General features: G+C 51.3%; 1 protein-coding gene across 1 annotated transcript in view; it reads left to right on the top strand.

Annotated features, from left to right (window-relative positions):
- The window catches only part of CNNM2 (cyclin and CBS domain divalent metal cation transport mediator 2), a 138,866-nt gene that overhangs the window by 119,263 nt on the left and 2,259 nt on the right, over positions 1 to 17,344 (top strand). Inside the window, exons 5-6 of the mRNA XM_075534479.1 lie at positions 10,745 to 10,838; positions 13,633 to 13,698. Of these exons, the coding sequence (XP_075390594.1) occupies positions 10,745 to 10,838; positions 13,633 to 13,698 (160 nt within the window). The remainder of the gene's footprint in view (positions 1 to 10,744; positions 10,839 to 13,632; positions 13,699 to 17,344) is intronic.

Here is a 17,344-nt window from a genome sequence, read left to right on the forward strand (position 1 = left end):
GCGCCCTTGAGGTGCTTCTGCCTCGTAGCCGCCCCGCGGACCACGGAACAAGACCACTGCCCTGCCCATCCTCACGACCGTTGCTGCAGCCGCAGTGTCAGTCCACCTTGTCCAGAATGCCACGACCCTGTCATACCGTTCCTCAGGTTGTGGTGACCCCCCTAACCATAAAATTATGTTTGTTACTACCTCATCATTGTCATGTTGCTACTGTTAGGAATCGGGCGACTCCTGTGAAAGGGTGGTTCGACCCCCCAGGTTGAGAACCGCTGCCTTTGATGCTGCTTTACCAAACGTGATGCTCTTTTTTTTCCAGGGACTGGTCTCGCGGTGATGCGAGTACTGAGCCGTGTTAAACTGCTAAATCCGCTTACACACGTTTGCATACAAGATGCAGCGCAGAACATACAACATGCTCTCTGGTGTAAAAGAGAAAAAGACACACAAACTAGGGACTTTAAAGAGTTCACACAAAAGCCCATGATCTTTTAATTGCATTTTTTAATGAAGATTTTAGTTTCCCTGTCCCCCTTATCTACGTGAAACTTCTAAGGAAGGCTACCCAAGAAACTGGTAACAATGCTGCTTCTAAGGAAGGAAACTTGGAGGATTGGAATTAACCGTCAAAAGGAGACTTAAGTTACCCTTTGTGTGGTTTGAATTTCTTACCAGGTACTTGTAAGTACCCATTGTAATTACCCATTAAATGCTACCTATTTAAGCAAATAATTATTTAAAAAATAGAATTCATGACACATTAAAAATTACCCTAAGTTGCAACTGGAGTAGGGGGAACATACGTAGAATATCATTGAAAACTAATATTAAGCCATGCAAATCCCATATGTGTGTCAAGTTCTAGAAATTGTGTGTAAAATGTGTGGCTGTGTAAGGAAATGATGATTCTCCATAGCATATAAACATATTGTTAGTGAATATAAAGAATAAGAGAGTGGATGTTTTGTTTATTTAATAGTTTTATTGGCACTTAATTCACCTATCACACAAATCAATAGTTCAATCACTTTAAGAGTTGTACAATCATTACAGTTTTTGAACATTTTCTCTCCCCCACCCCTCACCATGGCCCATGGCCAAATCATTTTTTTAAATGAGTGTGTAATCACCATCAGTTCTGGAGAGTGCCTCCTCCCCCCTCCCGCATCCATTGTAAGCTCCTCCAACCCCTATCACCCTCCCCATCTCCCATCCCACTCCCCACCCCCCACCCCTACCACATCTTATCTCTCCACTCTACTACTGTGCTTCACAAACTGGAAAAACCAACAGAACCACCACCCCCCAAATGGTGAGGATGAAATAACAGATACAAATGCAAATAGTAAGAAAAGAGGACAGTGAATATTCAAAAGGCCAGGGGAGGAATTTTTGTCATGGAACAAGCAAAGAATACTCGCCTAGAAGAACCTTGTGGGGATGTGCCATCCGCTTAATCAGGCGACATGCTCTGCACATGGGTTTGGGGCTCCCATGGTCCTCCACTGCCTTCTGCAGTGAATGACTTGTTTCCTCTGCTATGTCTGAAACCAATGGGGTGGAAGACTTTTTTTTTTTTTTTTTTACCTCCGTGGTAAACTCTCCTTGTTGATTTTCTGCCTCAGGCTAATACTAGTTTTTGGTTTTTTTTTTTCATCTACGTGTCCCCATTCTCTCTTTCTCTCTCTCTCTCTCTCTCTCTCTCTCTCTCTCTCTCACACACACACACACACACACACACACACACACACACACGACTTCTGGTGTAGAAGGGATTTTTCCCTATTTAGATGGGATTCTCCTCTTTTGTGAGTTTACACAACCGCTGACCAGGCTTACGAAGCCCTGGTGGCACAGTGGTTACAGCACTTGCCTTCTAACTTAGAGGTTAGAAGTTCCGACCCACCAGCTGCTCCTTGAGAAAAGTTGCCTGCTGCTTCCATCAAGGTTCATGGCCTCGGAAACCCCTGTGGGGGCAGTTCTGTTCTGTCTTATCGGATCCCTGAAAATTAGAATTGGCTCAATGGCAGTGAATTTTTGGTGGCACGATTTATAAGACACTGTGGGTAGTACAGGGGCGAATTAATCAGTTATTAAAAAAAAAACTGGTTTAAACTCAGCAGGTACTACTCTTTGGGAGAAAGATGGAGGAGAGATTTATAGCTTTGGAAACCCCGTGGACGTTGGATTTGCAGTGTCGCTCCGGCGCAGAATCGACGTGACGGCAGTGGTGGTGGTGCTGGGTTAGGAGTCAGGGTTGCCTTGATGGGTCTGATGTGGAGGGTCATGGGAATACCTTTGCACTCGCTGTCTGCTACATTCCCAGATGGTCCAGAACCGGGTGTAGTGCCCCAGTGTGATAATGGAGTCTCAACCTTGAATAAAGTACTTGGTACCAGCCATTTAAAAAGAAGATGGTTGACTCAATGTTGACTTGGTACTTTTTACTATGCAATTTCATGTGTCACTATAAAACCCAGTCTGAGTGCCTTTTACCTAGAACTCTTATATGCAACTGCAAATAAGAACAGAGTTGCAAGCTAAATCCAGCTGTGTAAAGGATCCCAGTGCGCTGGCTGACATGTTCTGATGCAGGTCTTTCATAGACGTGTGGGCACTCAGGGTCATCTGGACCCTCAGCCCCAGTGCCTAACATGAGTGACCCTGGACGTGTGTGCAATTACATTGTGCTGTTACTCGGTGTCCACTGGCTCTGATTGAGGCGGTGCCGTGTCTGCGTGGCTACGTGGGACTGCTAACCACAGTGGATTTGGAGAACCACCAGTGGCTTTGAGGAAGGCTGAGGCTTTCTGCTGTAAAGAGTTAGTGTTAGAGACCCACAGGGGCAATTCTACCCCGACCTGCAGACTCGATGATCGGGAGCTCAGGTTTTGTTTTTTTGTTTGGTTTATTTCTCTCTAGTTCTATGACCCCTCGGCCTTGAATGTGCATAGGACTCAGCTGGGAGGCTTGTTAAAATGCAGACTCTGTTTCTGGTAGTCTGGTAAGGGTGGTGGTGGGTCTCGGGTTCTGTATTTCTTAGCTGGTTGTCAGCCTATTAAAAGTGAAGGTTTGGCCGTGAATGAATGCAGCTTAACTTCTTTGTAACGTGACTGTAAACACAGGACTGCCAGTGCTGGCACTGACATCTGGTGGCAGCACTCGGTTAGAAGCCGGTCACTCTCCCAGATGATCCGGAGTCTACGTACATTGATTTTTTAAAATCATTTTATTAGAGGCTCATACAACTCTTATCACAATCCATACATACATCAATTGTGTAAAGCACATTTGTACATTCATTGCCCTCATCATTTTCAAAACATGTGCTTTCCACTTAAGCCCCTGGCATCAGCTCCTCATATTTCCCCCTCCCTCTCCGCTCCACCCTCCCTCATGAACCCCTGATAATTTTAAAATTATTATTTTGTCATATCTTGTCCTGTCCAACATCTCCCTTCACCCACCCTTCTGTTGCCCGTCCCCTAGGGAGGAGGTCACATGTAGATCCTTGTAATCGGTTCCCCCTTTCCAACCCACCCTCCCTCCATGTTCCCTGTATCGCCACTCACACCACTGGTCCTGAAGGGATCATCCGCCCTGGATTCCATGTGTTTGTGGTTCCTATCTGTACCAGTGTACATCCTCTGGTCTAGCCAGACTTGCAAGGTAGGATTGCGATCATGATAGTTGGGGGCGGGGAGAGGGGGGCGGAGAGGAAGCATGTAGGAAGAGGAAAGTGTATGTTTCATCATTGCTATATCACACCCTGTCTGGCTCATCTCCTCCCCGAGACCCCTCTGCAAGGGGAGCTCCAGTGGCCGACAAATGGGCTTTGGGTCTCCACTCCACACCCCCCCTCTCATTCACTATGGTAAGATTTTTTTGTTCTGATGATGCCTGATACCTGGTCCCTTCGACACAGGCTGGTGTGCTCCTTCCATGTGGGCTTTGTTTCTTCTGAGCGAGATGACTGCTTGTTTACCTTCAAGCCTTTAAGACCCCAGACGCTATATCTTTTGATAGTTGGGCACCATCAGCTTTCTTCACCACATTTGCTTATTCACCCGCTTTGTCTTCTGCGGTTGTGTCGGGAAGGTGAGCATCATAGAATGCCAATTTAATAGAAGAAAGTATTCTTGCATTGACGGAGTACTTGAGTGGAGGTCCAATGTTCTGTTACCTTAATACTAAACCTATAAATATATGTACATAGATCTAGTTCCTCATCCTCATATATAAATACATTTGCATATATACATGTCTTTATCTAGACCTCTATAAATGCCCTTTGCCTCCCAGCATTTTCCTCTATTTCCCTCGACTTTCCTCCTGTCCCATTATCATGCTTAGTCCCGACCAGGGTTTCAGCAATTCCTTTTTTTTACATTACCCTTAATCATGCCCTACCAGGCCTCCCACACCCTCCTCACCACCAATTTAGATCACTTGTTGTTCCCTTGTCTGTCGCTGGGTTTGTTAACACCACTTCCTTTCCCCCCACCTCCCCCTCTTCTATATCTCCCCAGAACTGTCCATCCCGTTGTTTTCTCCTCCAGATCGTTCATCCAGCCTATCTTATTTAGACGTACCTGCGGAGATAATAACATGCACAAAAACAAGACAGAGCAAAAACAAGCAACAGTATACAACAAAACAACAAACCAATGACACAAAAAACAACACAAAACACATGAAGAAAGAAAAGCTTGTAGTTAGTTCAAGGATTGTTTGTTGGCCTTTAGGAGTGTTTTCTAGTCCAGTCTGTTGGGGCACCACACCCTGGCCCCAAAATCCACCTTCAGCATTCCTTGGGAACCTCGCTGCTCCGTTCCCTTGCTGTTCTGTTGCACCCCCTTAGTGTTTTGCCTCGGTGTGGTGGGATCAGATCGGGTGCAATTCTCACTCTGTGTCTCTGGTGTTGTCCTCTGTAGAGCTGTGAGTCAGTGAGGGACATCGTGTCTCATAGTGGACCTGGCCATGTGGTCTTCTCTGTGGACTGGCTGCTCTAATTGGGGTCATCATCCTCAAGGCCTGGTGGGTGGGCCAGGATGTGCCCCACTCTCTCCTCCTTCCCCTCCATCGGCACCCGTGTGCTCCTATCAGATATGTCCCTCTCCCAGAGCCGCAGTTTCAATGCCATCTTTTGAAATAAACTTTTCTCAGGGGGAGGGGCAGGTGTCCACTTAGTAGTTGGGATTGGGTCCGGCCCCCCAGACCTCTCCACTGGTTCCCTATGTACATTGATTTTTGCGTGAGCCCTGAAACTTGTTTGAGAATTAAAAAGCCCAAGGCAGTCCTGCAGGGGGTCAGGGTTACCCGCAGAGACAGTGCTGGAGAATGAGGCAGCCCTTGAGTCTGCAAAGCCCTGGCAGATGCCCCTGGAGGGTTGGTATCTGGGGTTCCCTCTCTGCCTGCTGATGCCCCTGGTCCACCGACCCCGTTGTAGCGGTGATTTAAAAACCCAAGCAGCAGCCAAAAAACACTCCTTGAGAGTAAGCCAGAGACCAAGAAGATGCTCCGGTGGCTCTAAGGCGTTTGGGAGTCTTGGGAGTGCATGTGCAGCATCGGCCCCATCACCTGGTTGTCCTCCTGCGGACAAGGGTAGCACAGGATGCGGTAAGGAGTGAGTGGTCAGAAGCGTGGAGATGACGTCACCAACTAGCTTCTGAGAGGAAGGGTTCTGTGATGGGAAGTGGACTCAGGAAGCTCACTTGGCCTGGTACTTCGAGGGCATCTGACATTACCTGGTTATAAACACGCAGCCCGAGTTCCTCTGAGGAGACCTGGAGCCCGTCCTGCCTCACCCTGCCCCGGCCGCCTTGAGGTACCAGTCAGTTTGTGAAGCTTTCAGAAGAAAGCTTGAGATGCCGCTCCTTCCCTTGCTGGAGAGTCGTTATCTGAGCGGACCCTGCAGTTGATTGGAGGCAAGGAATGCATGTCCTCCCTGTGAGGGTGGCCCCAGTTTGTGTACAGGTCGGTTTGTTGGAAAGGGTTCCCCCCCAGCCCTTTAAAAAAAAATGTTTTACAGCCATTGGCATATACAGATGGCTCAAAGATGCCCTTGCTGGGTGTTTTAAAATTTGCTTTCCAGAGAGCTGAAAAGAGCCCCGATCGCGTAGGACAATGTTCACACCCTTCCTCTCTCCGAGGCCCCTTCAGACAGCTCCTCATTGTGGCGGTGACCCCAACCATGAAATGTATTCTCGTTGCTACTTCATTCCTGTCGTCTGGCTACTGTGATGACTCGTCATGTAAATATTTGATCTGCAGGATGTCTTTTCATTGTTACAAATTGAACATCATTAAAGCACAGCGATTAATCACAAAACAATATGTAATATTGTGAAATATTTGTGTTTCCTGATGGTCTTAGGCGACCTCTGGGAAAGGGTCGTTTGCAGGTTGAGAACCGTTGCCCCAGTGGCTTGTGAGTGAGTGCACTGGGTTTGAAGCGTCGGCCCTGGGCACGCTTTCACCAGTTTGAGGCAGAGACCACTTCAGGGTGACTTTCCTCAGGCTGCGCACATTCCCTGTAAAGGTCTGTCTTTCATTCTGAGGTGATGCGTTTTTGTATTTGGGGGGCCAACATGTCTGGTCTTTTATGAAACGATGACACTTGATGGTTGCTGTTGCTTTAAAAGATGATCTTTATGTTTGAAAAATTAAAAAAGAGTGTCCGCCCTATATCAGCCCCGCAGTTTGGGAAGTAGAGGTGTACCTTACTCTTTCTGGGCCTCCCAAAGTGTAGTCATTAGGGTTCTAACCCCTGCCCCTGGGGCACCCAGGCACAAGGAGAGGGCGCAGCTGCCTGGCCCTGGGCCACCCTCTGGATCGGCTGTAGACCAAATGGGTGGTTGTGGTCATAGAGCACCAGGCCTTGTGCCTAGTCTGTCTCAACTTGGACACTCTGCTGGGGGCCTGTGTATCGACCTTGCGGCCTCCTGGGCCCAGACTAGCTGGACTCAAGGAGGAAGCGCCCGGTTCTCTGCTGTCCGGGCTCAGCTGCATGTGGCTCAGCCCCATCTGAGCGGAGGGCTGTGGTTCTGTCCGCAGCAGCTGCCTTCATTAGCTAGTAGTTGTGCGGCAAAGGGGACTTGGGAGGAACCTCTTGAGAGGCGAAGCTGCGCAGGGCTTCCAGAGCTGGGGCCTTTGTTCAGGAGCTGATCCTTAGAGCAGTGATCCCCCCGCCGCCCCCCAACTTGGCTGCACAGTAGAACCACCTGGAGAGCTTTTAAAAGTCCTGATGCGCAGGCTGTTGGAAAAGGATCCCCTTTCCCTCCCCAGACTAATGCCATGCCTGGGAATCACCGATTGTGTGCATGTTGTTGTTGCTGAGAAGGTTGTGCAGTGCTTGGACAGTTTCTGCATGCACACTGAGTGCATTCTTCAGGTTAGGCAGTCCCTCAGACCCCCTCACGGACATGAGCCCCCTGCCCCCTGAGGCGCCGAGCTGCTGTGGTCTGTGTGATCCGTATAGATAGCCAGTCAAAAGAACACGCCGTGAAAGAACAAGAAGTTCAAAGCAGACCTTTTTTTATGAGGTAAACTGAACTGTGTGGCTCGGGTTTTAGAAGACTTCAGGGGTGGTTTTGGCTTGAGGTTAAAGCTGGGCTCCAGACAATAGTTTCCGGGGCTCACCCAGCCTTGGACGCGGCTCCAGACAGGCACTACGCAGTCCACGAGAACTCCAGACTCTGTTCCTGCCTTCCCCGCAGGCATCTGGATTTTTTTTGTTTTTAAAATAAATATCCAGATGACACCCATATACCACAGTGTGTGAGTTTCCCTGGGTAGAGGTTCCACGCATGGACCAGTGAAATGCAGCTACGTATAGCCCGGCACCGCCCCCTCTCTGAGGGTGCCCTTGCCAGGGTCTTGCCAGGTTGTGGCCACGGACACTTTCGCCCAAAGGAATTGCCAGACGGGACACCCATCTGCAGGGACACAGAACACCATAGGCCTTGTCACGTGCAAAAGAAACTATGAGGTGAACCCGAGACACACGCACAAACGCAAGTCTCCCACCGTAAACATTCATGTGAAGAGATGGTCCTGCCAATCCCTCTGAGGTAGACGTTTTCAAGTGGTGTTTACCCGCATCCTAGCTCTCAGACCCAAATCCAACTCCCCAGTCTGCGTGAACGGTGGAGAAATAACTAAGGAGGAAGGGGCCCTTAGGCAATTCCAGGTTGTCTCTCTGCATCCTCTCCCTTCCCCAGCTCACTCCGGAGCTCGCTGCCTTGAAGGCCAGCCACTGTGCCTGCCTGCATTCGTGCCTGCCAGCCTTGGCCTTCTGCTGCTTCAGTTACCGCCTCCCACCCCCACCCCCTTCCTCTCCATGCCCGCTGTCTTCCCCCTGCTCTCTGGGCCTGTACACCTGGGTCCCTGACAGCCAGCCTTTGAGCCTGGACCGACCCCCACGCCCTCTCTCCTCCACTGCCCTCTTGTCAGGCTCGGTGCTGTGCGTGCTCCCTGCTCCCTGCACCCACGGCTCGCCCAGCCTTTGCCACAGCTGCCGCCCCTTTACTGGTGGCATCGCCTCTCCTAGTTTCCCCGTGGTTCCCCTGCCACCTCTTTGACCTCTGGCCCCCATTGGTCTCCTCTGACTCGCCACTGCTGCCTGTCGGTGGGCTCTTTGCTCTGTCCGTTCAAGTTCTCCCAGCCGCTCTCAGAACTCCCCGGCCACTTCTGACCTTCTCCTGACCTGCAGGCTTTCTCAGTGGCTCTGCTACGAACTGGAGCCCATCCCCTTGTTCCTTCCCCTGCTTCCAACTCGCCGCCTCCCCACCTTGTCCCCGTCAGTCCTGTGCTTCTCCCACTGTGCTGTGATTATTGGCTGTCCCCCTCGCTCCTTCATGCCCCCCCTCCCTAGTGTCTCACCCGGTTAAGCTGATTCTTCGCTCATGGCTTCTGCTGTGCGGCCCGTGACTGCCACCCTAGCGTAAGTCTGGATGTGATCCTGCACACCGCAGCCTGCCCTTCAAGGAGCTCCGCTCCTGCTCTGGGCGAGTCTCACCTGCTCACCACGCTGCCTGTCCAAATCAGTGGTCTCCTCTAATTTAAAAAAAGAAAAAAGCCTTTTTCTTATGAATTAGGTATGGGCTTGCATAGCAGTTCATCATTTTTTCCTTCAGTGACCTCATCTCAAACCTCCCAGAGCTTTGCCCCGTGGCCACCCGCGGTGTCACTGCCCACTCCTTCTTGTCGCTTGCTTTTCTGTGAAACCGGGGGCTGGGGGTGGGGGGTGAGATGCCCTCTGCCAAGCTCCCGCCACAGCTCCTCCCTCACCTTTCCCTTCTCCTGGGTCAGCTAAGCCTCCCCGCCCTTCTGTCTGGGTCGCCTTTCATGCAAAGAGCAGGTTTGTTCTCTGCACACCTTAGGTTCCTGTCGGCCTTTTCTCTCTGTGGAGCTTTGCTTACCCTGGCTTGTCATGTGCTGCTTGGACCTCCTGGGTTGAGGCAGGACAGCCTTCCGCCAGGGCGCCCACAGCCTCTGCTGTAGCGCCCTGTGGCCAAGGACTTTCAGCACCTCCTCATGGCAGGTTGCTTTTATTTTGTGGGTGGTGTTTTAAGTTCCTCTTCTTTTAAATAGTAAGAATTATTTACAGACTCATAAAACCAGCTTTTTCACTCTGAAGCAGATAGCCGGCAAGAGAGGGACACCAGGTGGCTTTGAGAAGTGATTTGAGGGAAGTCTTGCATAGCCGAGACTATTACTGCCTCGGGGGGACGGCCGAACTAAAGCAAGCGACTCCTCGGGCCCCGTGTGGGGCGCTGCTTGTTGAGTCGGCGCTTGTTCTTGTGCCCAGTCTTCCGGACGCCCACGGCCCGGAGTGATGAGCCGAGAGGGATGTGTCTACCTCACGCAGGCGTTGAGAGTATTACACGAATCAATGCGTGAGCACCATACCTACTCAACAGAAGGCCGCTGCCGTTTGGACAGGACCCACACCGGGTGTTGCACTGGAGAGGAAGCTGTAGGACATGCAGACAGGCATTTCGGACCCTCACCTGCGAAATCAAAGTGGAGGTGTTTGTGTAGCCTAGAGAGTGCACGCTGAGAGTAAGGTCCAGTCTGGTCCTCGCTGGAGGGAGGAGGGTGAGAGCTCTAGTCCAGCCAGAGAAAGGGGAGAAAGGGAAACCCTATGTATGGGGGTGGGGGTGGCAGGCTTTGGTCCTGATGGGACGAGCTTTCTGAGACCCTGAGGAGACAGTCCCACCTCACTGAGGGGCCTCTGGAATCTGGGCAACCAGGGGTTGGCCTAGGAGTAACTCCTCAGGTGTCCAGGACACTGGGTCCCTCAAGAGAGGAGGGGACACTGACCCCAACAGCCAGTTCACTTCCCTGTGCTCCTAGGCCCCCAAACCCACTGACCCTCCACCTGCTGGGACTCTTGTTCTTGCAGGTGATTGTCCCCTCGGGCGACTGTCACCAAGCATCTTCTCGGGCTTTGTCCCTGTGGTGGAGCTGGAGCACCAGATCCCTACCACTGGGCGGCCCCGGGTTCCAGGGACTGGGCCACGGGGAAATAGGAAGTGGCTGTGCAGAAATATCGCCTCCCCCCTTTGCTTGCCTCTCCCGCTGTCGTTGGGAAGATGCACTGGCCTCTGCCCTCCGCTCCTCGGGATCACCGAGCAGAGATTCCAGAGCAAGACCCCCGGGAGAGAAGCAGCCTGGTGTTGGGTTTGCCAATGGCCTTGGGTCCTCACACTGAAAAGACCTGCCTCTCCTGTCCTCCCTGCAGGGGAAAGTCGAAGTGGAAGCTGGGAAAGAAGGGATGAAGTTTGAAGCGAGTGCTTTTTCATACTACGGTGTGATGGCCCTCACAGCCTCACCAGGTGAGTGGGGTTCTCAGCCTTTGGGAGCAGGGCTCTGTTTCTTCCAGTGACACCCTCATTTTCCTCTACCTGCCAGTTAACCGTAGTTTTGTGGGGTTTTTTGAGCTTTTAATTTTAGTAGAACACATAGATCAAAAAAAATTCTACACAAATCATAAGTGTACACACTTACACAGCCATGATTTTCACGAGCTAAACCTACCTGTGTAAACCAGTGCCCAGCTCGAGACACCACTACCAGTCGGAACTCCCCTCACACCTGCCACTAGCCACTTACTCCCAGAAGTGGCCTCTCTCCTGGCTTCTGAGCAGAGATTGGTCCCACAGATTTTAGAACAGCGGTTCTCAACTTGTGGGTTGCGACCCTTTTGGGAATCGAACGACCCTTTCACAGAGGTCGCCCGGTTCATAACGATAGCAAAATGACAGCTATGAAAATAACTTTATGGTTGGGGGTCGCCACAACATGAGGAACCGTATGAAAGGGTTGCGGCCTGAGGAAGGTGGAGACCCACTGGCCTAGAGCTTTCTCGACACGGAGTCACCCAGTGTGGATTCTCTCTCTCACTGCCGTGCCTCGCACACTTCATCTGGGTGGTCATGTGAGTTGCTAGGTAGGGTTCCATTGTGAGCCTGTACCACAGCCCCTTTGTCCCATTTCCCCTTGGGGGGTACCTGGGCAGTGCCCTGTTGGGGAGGCTGCGTTATGAATGCGCGGTGTTGCTGTGAACACCCTGTGCGTGCCTTTTTATGGGTTCCCGAGTGCGCGTGCATTTATGGGGCACACATACCCCTGGGGCTGGGACTGCTGGGGCCAGGGCGGTGGTGTAAGTGCACCTCCAGCTTCAGCAGTTTTCCTGTGTGGTGGGAGCAGCGGGCCCCACTCTCTGTGCGGAAGGATAGTACCAGTTACCCTGCACCCAGCACGCGGGAGTGTTGAGTCATTTCAGTGGTGGATGTTCTGGGGGATGGTCTCATATTCTCCAGGGAAAATGAGGTGGGTACCAGGTATTGCGAATAACCAGTGTCTTTTCTCTAGAGAGCTGGCCTGCTGAGTCACCCAGGTCAGGGAGGCTAATCTGAGCACACGATTTCAAGATGCCCGCAGCCGTGTCTGTCCTTCAAGGACCACGGGGTACAGACCCTTGACGTCATGCTCTTTGACTTCTGGGAATCGGACTTGAATGACCCCTCATTGCATTGCTTGATTTTGCTACCTTTCCAAAGGGGAACTTGCCAGACAAGTCAACTGAGATGCTAGAGTGCCACCTTGTGGCCAAAACACCGAACGACAGGCCACGCTGGGCAACACCATGCCCACCCTAAAGGAGTGCCTCCAGCCGCTTCCTGGCTTCCTTTGTGACCCGGGCCGCATCTACTGCACCACCCAAGGTTTTGTCACTTAGAAAACCTGGGATGTGACAAGAGTTCTCAAAATACTTCTAAACCTCTCCTGTCCCAGATGCCTCTTCTCCCCGACACGCAGGTTTTGAGTCCTGCTGCCTAACTCCCGGCATGAACAAGGGCTTGTCCAGCCGGTGGGTTTCTTTCACTTACACACCCACCACCACCACCCCCTCCTGCTGGGTGATTGCTCGTGAGAGAGGGCAGCTGTTAGCCAGGCAGGCCTGGGCCACACACCGCTGCAGCTCCATCCCCTAGTTGTGCGGCTTCAACAAAGACCTGGGGTCCTCACTCAGAAGGAAACGCAATCATTCTACCTCCCGTGACCCACGCAAGTGCTTCATCAAAGGCCAGTGTTGGTGTAACTATGGGGTGTTCCCAGCCAGCCTCCTGTTCGCCTCCGTGCAGCGAGCAGTGGAGCCAGCCTGAGAAGGTGGCTTTAAAAAGAAAACTAGCAAAGCATTTCGTTTTTGATTATTGATTCCTAAAACCTAAATAATGAGCCAATTCGCATTGAATAGAGATTCATGCAGTGACAGGCCCGAGTCAGAGCAGGACTCAAGAGCAGCACCCCACCTAGGCAAGCCTGCAGGGCGGCAGCAGCCCACCCACGGGCACGGAAGACGCAAGGAAAGAGGGGAGGTTTCATTTGTAGCATCCCACCCGCTCTAGAGCCCGGTATTTTACCTGAGTGTGCAACCAGGACTTGTGATTGTATGTATGCGTTGAGCGAGGCAATTAGCGCATGGGTCTCAAGATCAAGGTTGTGTTTGTGAATGGTAGCTGTGTAGAGGAAGCCCACCACAGACCCTTCTCCAGGCGGGCCCAGGATATGACCTCTGGTCTATGAGGGCCCTGTTGGTCTCCCTGTCTTCGTGCATAGTGGTGAGAGTGACTTTGGCAGACCCTCCCCAGGAAACCTGTGTGTGGCAGTTGCTAGGGTGAGAATGACAAGGGGCGTGGCTGGATTTCCCCCCACATCTATGCCATGTGCTGTATCCACAAAAAACATGTCATTTGGAAATGGAAATGAATTCAAGAGCTAATGGCTCGCCCCGGATGCTGTGCAGGCCCCGCGGGCTTGGGTCCTACTCTGCCAGTGGTCGGTGAGCTCACCCCCTTTGTGTGGCTCTTGGGTTTAAGTCCTCCAGAGACCCCAATCACATGTGAGTGGCTCAAGTGATGTCTAGGTTGCCAAAGAGCCCATGTCCAGCCGCTGGGTCCCTCCCCCGGAGCGCAGCATGTTCCTGCTTCTTGGTTGGCCTGGGCTCACCTGGGCACTGGTTCTCTGGCAGCCCGTGGTGGAGAAGGTGTCCGCTCGCTCCCGATGACCGGGTCTCGTCTTCCCTGCCTTCTGACGAGCTCTCACCCTGTTTTTCTCCATTTTCAGTTCCTTTGTCCCTGTCTCGTACCTTTGTTGTCAGCAGAACAGAATTGTTAGCAGCAGGTTCTCCAGGTAATTCTGCATGTTTACTTTTCCTAGTCCTCACTCCACCCCCCCCACCCCCTCCCCCTTGACTCCAGGAACGGGAGAAAGATGGGCAGCTTTCTCCTCTTGCCAAGAGTGATAGTCTCAGAGGGCCACCGGGGCCCTTCAATCCTGGCTTACAGGGGGCTCCGAGTCAGAATAGACTCAGTGGTGGTGGGCTTGTCGTTCCGTTGACTCCATAAAAACCGGTGGGCCAGGTCTGCAACCTATTGAGACGAGGTCCCCTCTCTTTGCTTTGGGGCCCTGCACCCCAGAGTACTAGAACCTAGGGGCCATGAGATCCCCGGAAAGTAGACAGTTGGAGGAGGGAGGAGCAGAGGGACTTTTGGGAGCGTGAACACAGATGGAAGGTGAAAATGGGGGAGGGAGTGGATCTGAGGTGGATGGGGTAGGGCAACAAGAGGTCCCTGATTTGAGGGGGCATGGGGCTGTGCAAAGGCCCCTTCCACCACACTGGTTCAGTCCAGACCCAGGAACACAGGGACGTTTCCTGGTACTGGAAGAACGTGCCCACGCTGCTGCTGACTGATGGTCCTGGTCCTAACGTCTATGTGAACAGGCCACGTGGCACAAGCATTTCTGCCCCCCATCGGCCAGGTGGCCTGTGGCCCCCTTCTCCTTGTCTCCCTCTCCTTGTTTTGAACTTAGTGCTGGGCACATTCCTAACCAGCTGCTGATTATCTCCCTGGGGGGCCTGGGGGTGGGGGCATGCCCAGCGGAAGTGTCCAGCTGCTGGAAAGAAAGAAAAAGGCTTAATCTTTCTTTAATTAAAAGTGCTGGGCTTTCCTCGCTGGTAGCCTGGTGTTCCTATATTTATTTGTGTTCCATAAGAGCATTTATTTTTAAATCGGATGAAATTTGCATTTCATAATCGAGGATCCAGAACCCTCTAACATGCTGATAGGTGGCAGAGGAAGCTGATATTCTCTCAGGTCTTTGCTTTTGGAGAAGTTTGGCCAGTTTAGGGGGTAAGATTTATTCAGAAAGCTACTCGAATCAAACCAACTGGTAGGCTATAGACGAGGGAACTTGGAAAAGCTCATGGAAATGTAGAATGACAGAAAATGTGATTTCATGTATGTAGCATATGAAATATAGATAATCGTACATATTTGATCCCTGGTGATAACTATGGTTAAGTGTTTGACTGCTAGCCAAAACGTCGGTGGGTCAAACGCACCCAGGAGCTTTGTGGGGAGCAAGGCCTGGCCATCACTTCCATAAAGATCCAGCCTCCAAAGCTCCAGGGGGCGGTTCTGCTCTGTGCTGTAGGGCCACTGTGAGCCAGAATCAACAGCACACAGGTAGCGTGACAGTGCATCGCCATGTACGTACAGATACAAGTGCAGGTTTATATGTAGGTAAGCAGCACATAGACGCACAGGTGTGTGTTTCTGTGCTGTCATCTGCTCCCCATGGACAGCCTAATGAAACCAGAAATAGAGGGGCTTTCGGGTGAAATTCATGGAAATGCTGTTTGTAATTTACCTTCTTTGTAGAATTAGAGATGTCTTGGGTCTGCCCAGTCCATCTGACTGGGGCATAAAAGAGAACTGTTCATCTGGCAGCCAGGGCTCTGGGATGCTGGGCACTGCAGTCATAGAATGCCTACTAAGTGGGGGGTGGGACCAAGCCAGTGATGTCCAGCCTATGCTGAGAGATGCCTTGTGGTCCCAAGGGAGGAGGCTGGGGGGGGGGGGGGCGGCATGTCTCTACTGTATCTTTCGAGCTCGCTAGCAAACGGGAAGGATTCTTAGGCCGCTGAATCAATTCCAACTCTTAGTGACCCTACCGGCCAGTATAAAGCTGCCCCACTAAGCTTTCGAGGCTGTAACTCTGCAAAAGTAGAAAGGCTTGTCTTTCTCCTGTAGAGTAGCTGGTGGTTTTGAACTGCAGACTTTGTGATTGGCAGCCCAATGCATAACCACTACTCAAGGCAGGATTGATGAAATATAACCCAAGACAAAAAGCAGAAAGAAAAAAAATCTGAAGGCAGAAAAGCTAATAATTATTATCAAAAGTTTGGGCCTCTGGGCGAGGGGGTGGGGCCACTCTGGATCACATAAATCTCCCCCCATTTGAAAGGGTTGCATTGTAGGGTCTGCCCCACCCAACCTTGCTGGCCGCTTGGGGGCCTGTGCTGAAAGGGTTAGGGGCTACAGCCTAGAGGCACCCACTACTGTCCCTTATTTAAAAGCACTGATCAGTTTGTCATGCGGGTTGTTTGCAAGGGGAGAGGCTTAGCGGGGAGACTGTAATGACGTTAACAAGCCTCGTTTATGAAGTGCTTTGGGGGTGTCGGGCTCTGGTGGTGGTGGACTTTTGCATTGGGTTGCAATGTCAGCAGTTAGAAACCACCAGCTGTAGCTTGGGAGAAAGAGGAGACTCCACTCCCACGAAGAGCTGCAGTCTCGGGACCCGTGGAGGCATTCTACCCTGGCCTGTCCAGTCCAATCAGAACCCACTCGATGGCAGGCAGTTTGGAGTTGCTGAGCTTTGTGGGGTGCCGGATGTTGTGCTGCCCACGTTAATATGTGATCTCGCTTTCAATTGTCATCATTATGAGGTGTAGACGTGATGATTGCCCTCATTTTACAGATAAGGAACCTGAAATTTACTCTAGTTGGGCAATCTGTTTAAAATTCTATTCTGCTAAATATAAAAAACATCGGGTAAACTTTTAATTTGCCTTACTGTTACTCTGAATTTAATTTTGAGTGACAGTGGGAACTTGATTCTGGACACGGGAATGGCCGGGGGCAGGGGTTTTAGGAGGACGTGAACAGTGCAGTTCCCCTGGGTCTTGGCCATTTGTCTCTGGATGTCATTACATTTTAAGAGGGCATTCCCCACGTGGCATCGAAGACGATGGTCAGAATTGGGGGAAGGGTTGGTAGCACATCTCAGGAAGGACAGCTTGAAGTATTTCGTCCGGAGGAGAAACCTGATAACCAACTTCAGAAAGTCCAGAGCAATTGCAAACAGCAGAGGAACGGAGTTTCTCAAAAGACCTCCGTTGAGTGGCGCTCAGAGCGTCATCAGAAGTTGGGCTGGTTTTGAGTGGACCTCGTAGCAGACTTTCCAACAGTTCAAGGGTAGGAGGAGCCAAGGGCCAGTTCCTCTGTGGAAGGTATCTGTCAGTGACACGTTACAAAGAGAAGATGGAGACTAGGTCCCCTCCGATTTTGTGGCATTCGGCAGTTCTGGATCAGTTAATATTGGTGCCGTTGATTTGGTTGGAAAACTGAAAACTGGAAGAACCCTTGGCAAGAGGATGGGCTTTAGTTTTCCTGAAACTCAGATGAGGCCTTGAGCTTCTTTTCCAGGGGAATGATATTCCACGCACCTGAATTTCCTTTTACTTAGTTTCAATGAAAGAATAGTCCAATCTCACAAAAGATCTCAGGTTCCCTTGCTTGGCTGATCATTGGGATCACCGGGGATCTGGTGACTCGTCAGACTCCCAGACCACCATTTGCAACCTAATCAGAATCTCTAGGGAGAGGGATCTGTAATGTCATCAGACCCCTGGTGATTCCAATGATCAGACTGCTGGGAACCTAGGCCCTCAGGTAAGGGGATGAAACGTTTTTAGAGTTGGTGTAAGGAGCCC

Source organism: Tenrec ecaudatus, chromosome 16 (genome assembly GCF_050624435.1).
Source record: "Tenrec ecaudatus isolate mTenEca1 chromosome 16, mTenEca1.hap1, whole genome shotgun sequence".
In the NCBI taxonomy this organism is placed as follows: Eukaryota; Metazoa; Chordata; class Mammalia; order Afrosoricida; family Tenrecidae; genus Tenrec; species Tenrec ecaudatus.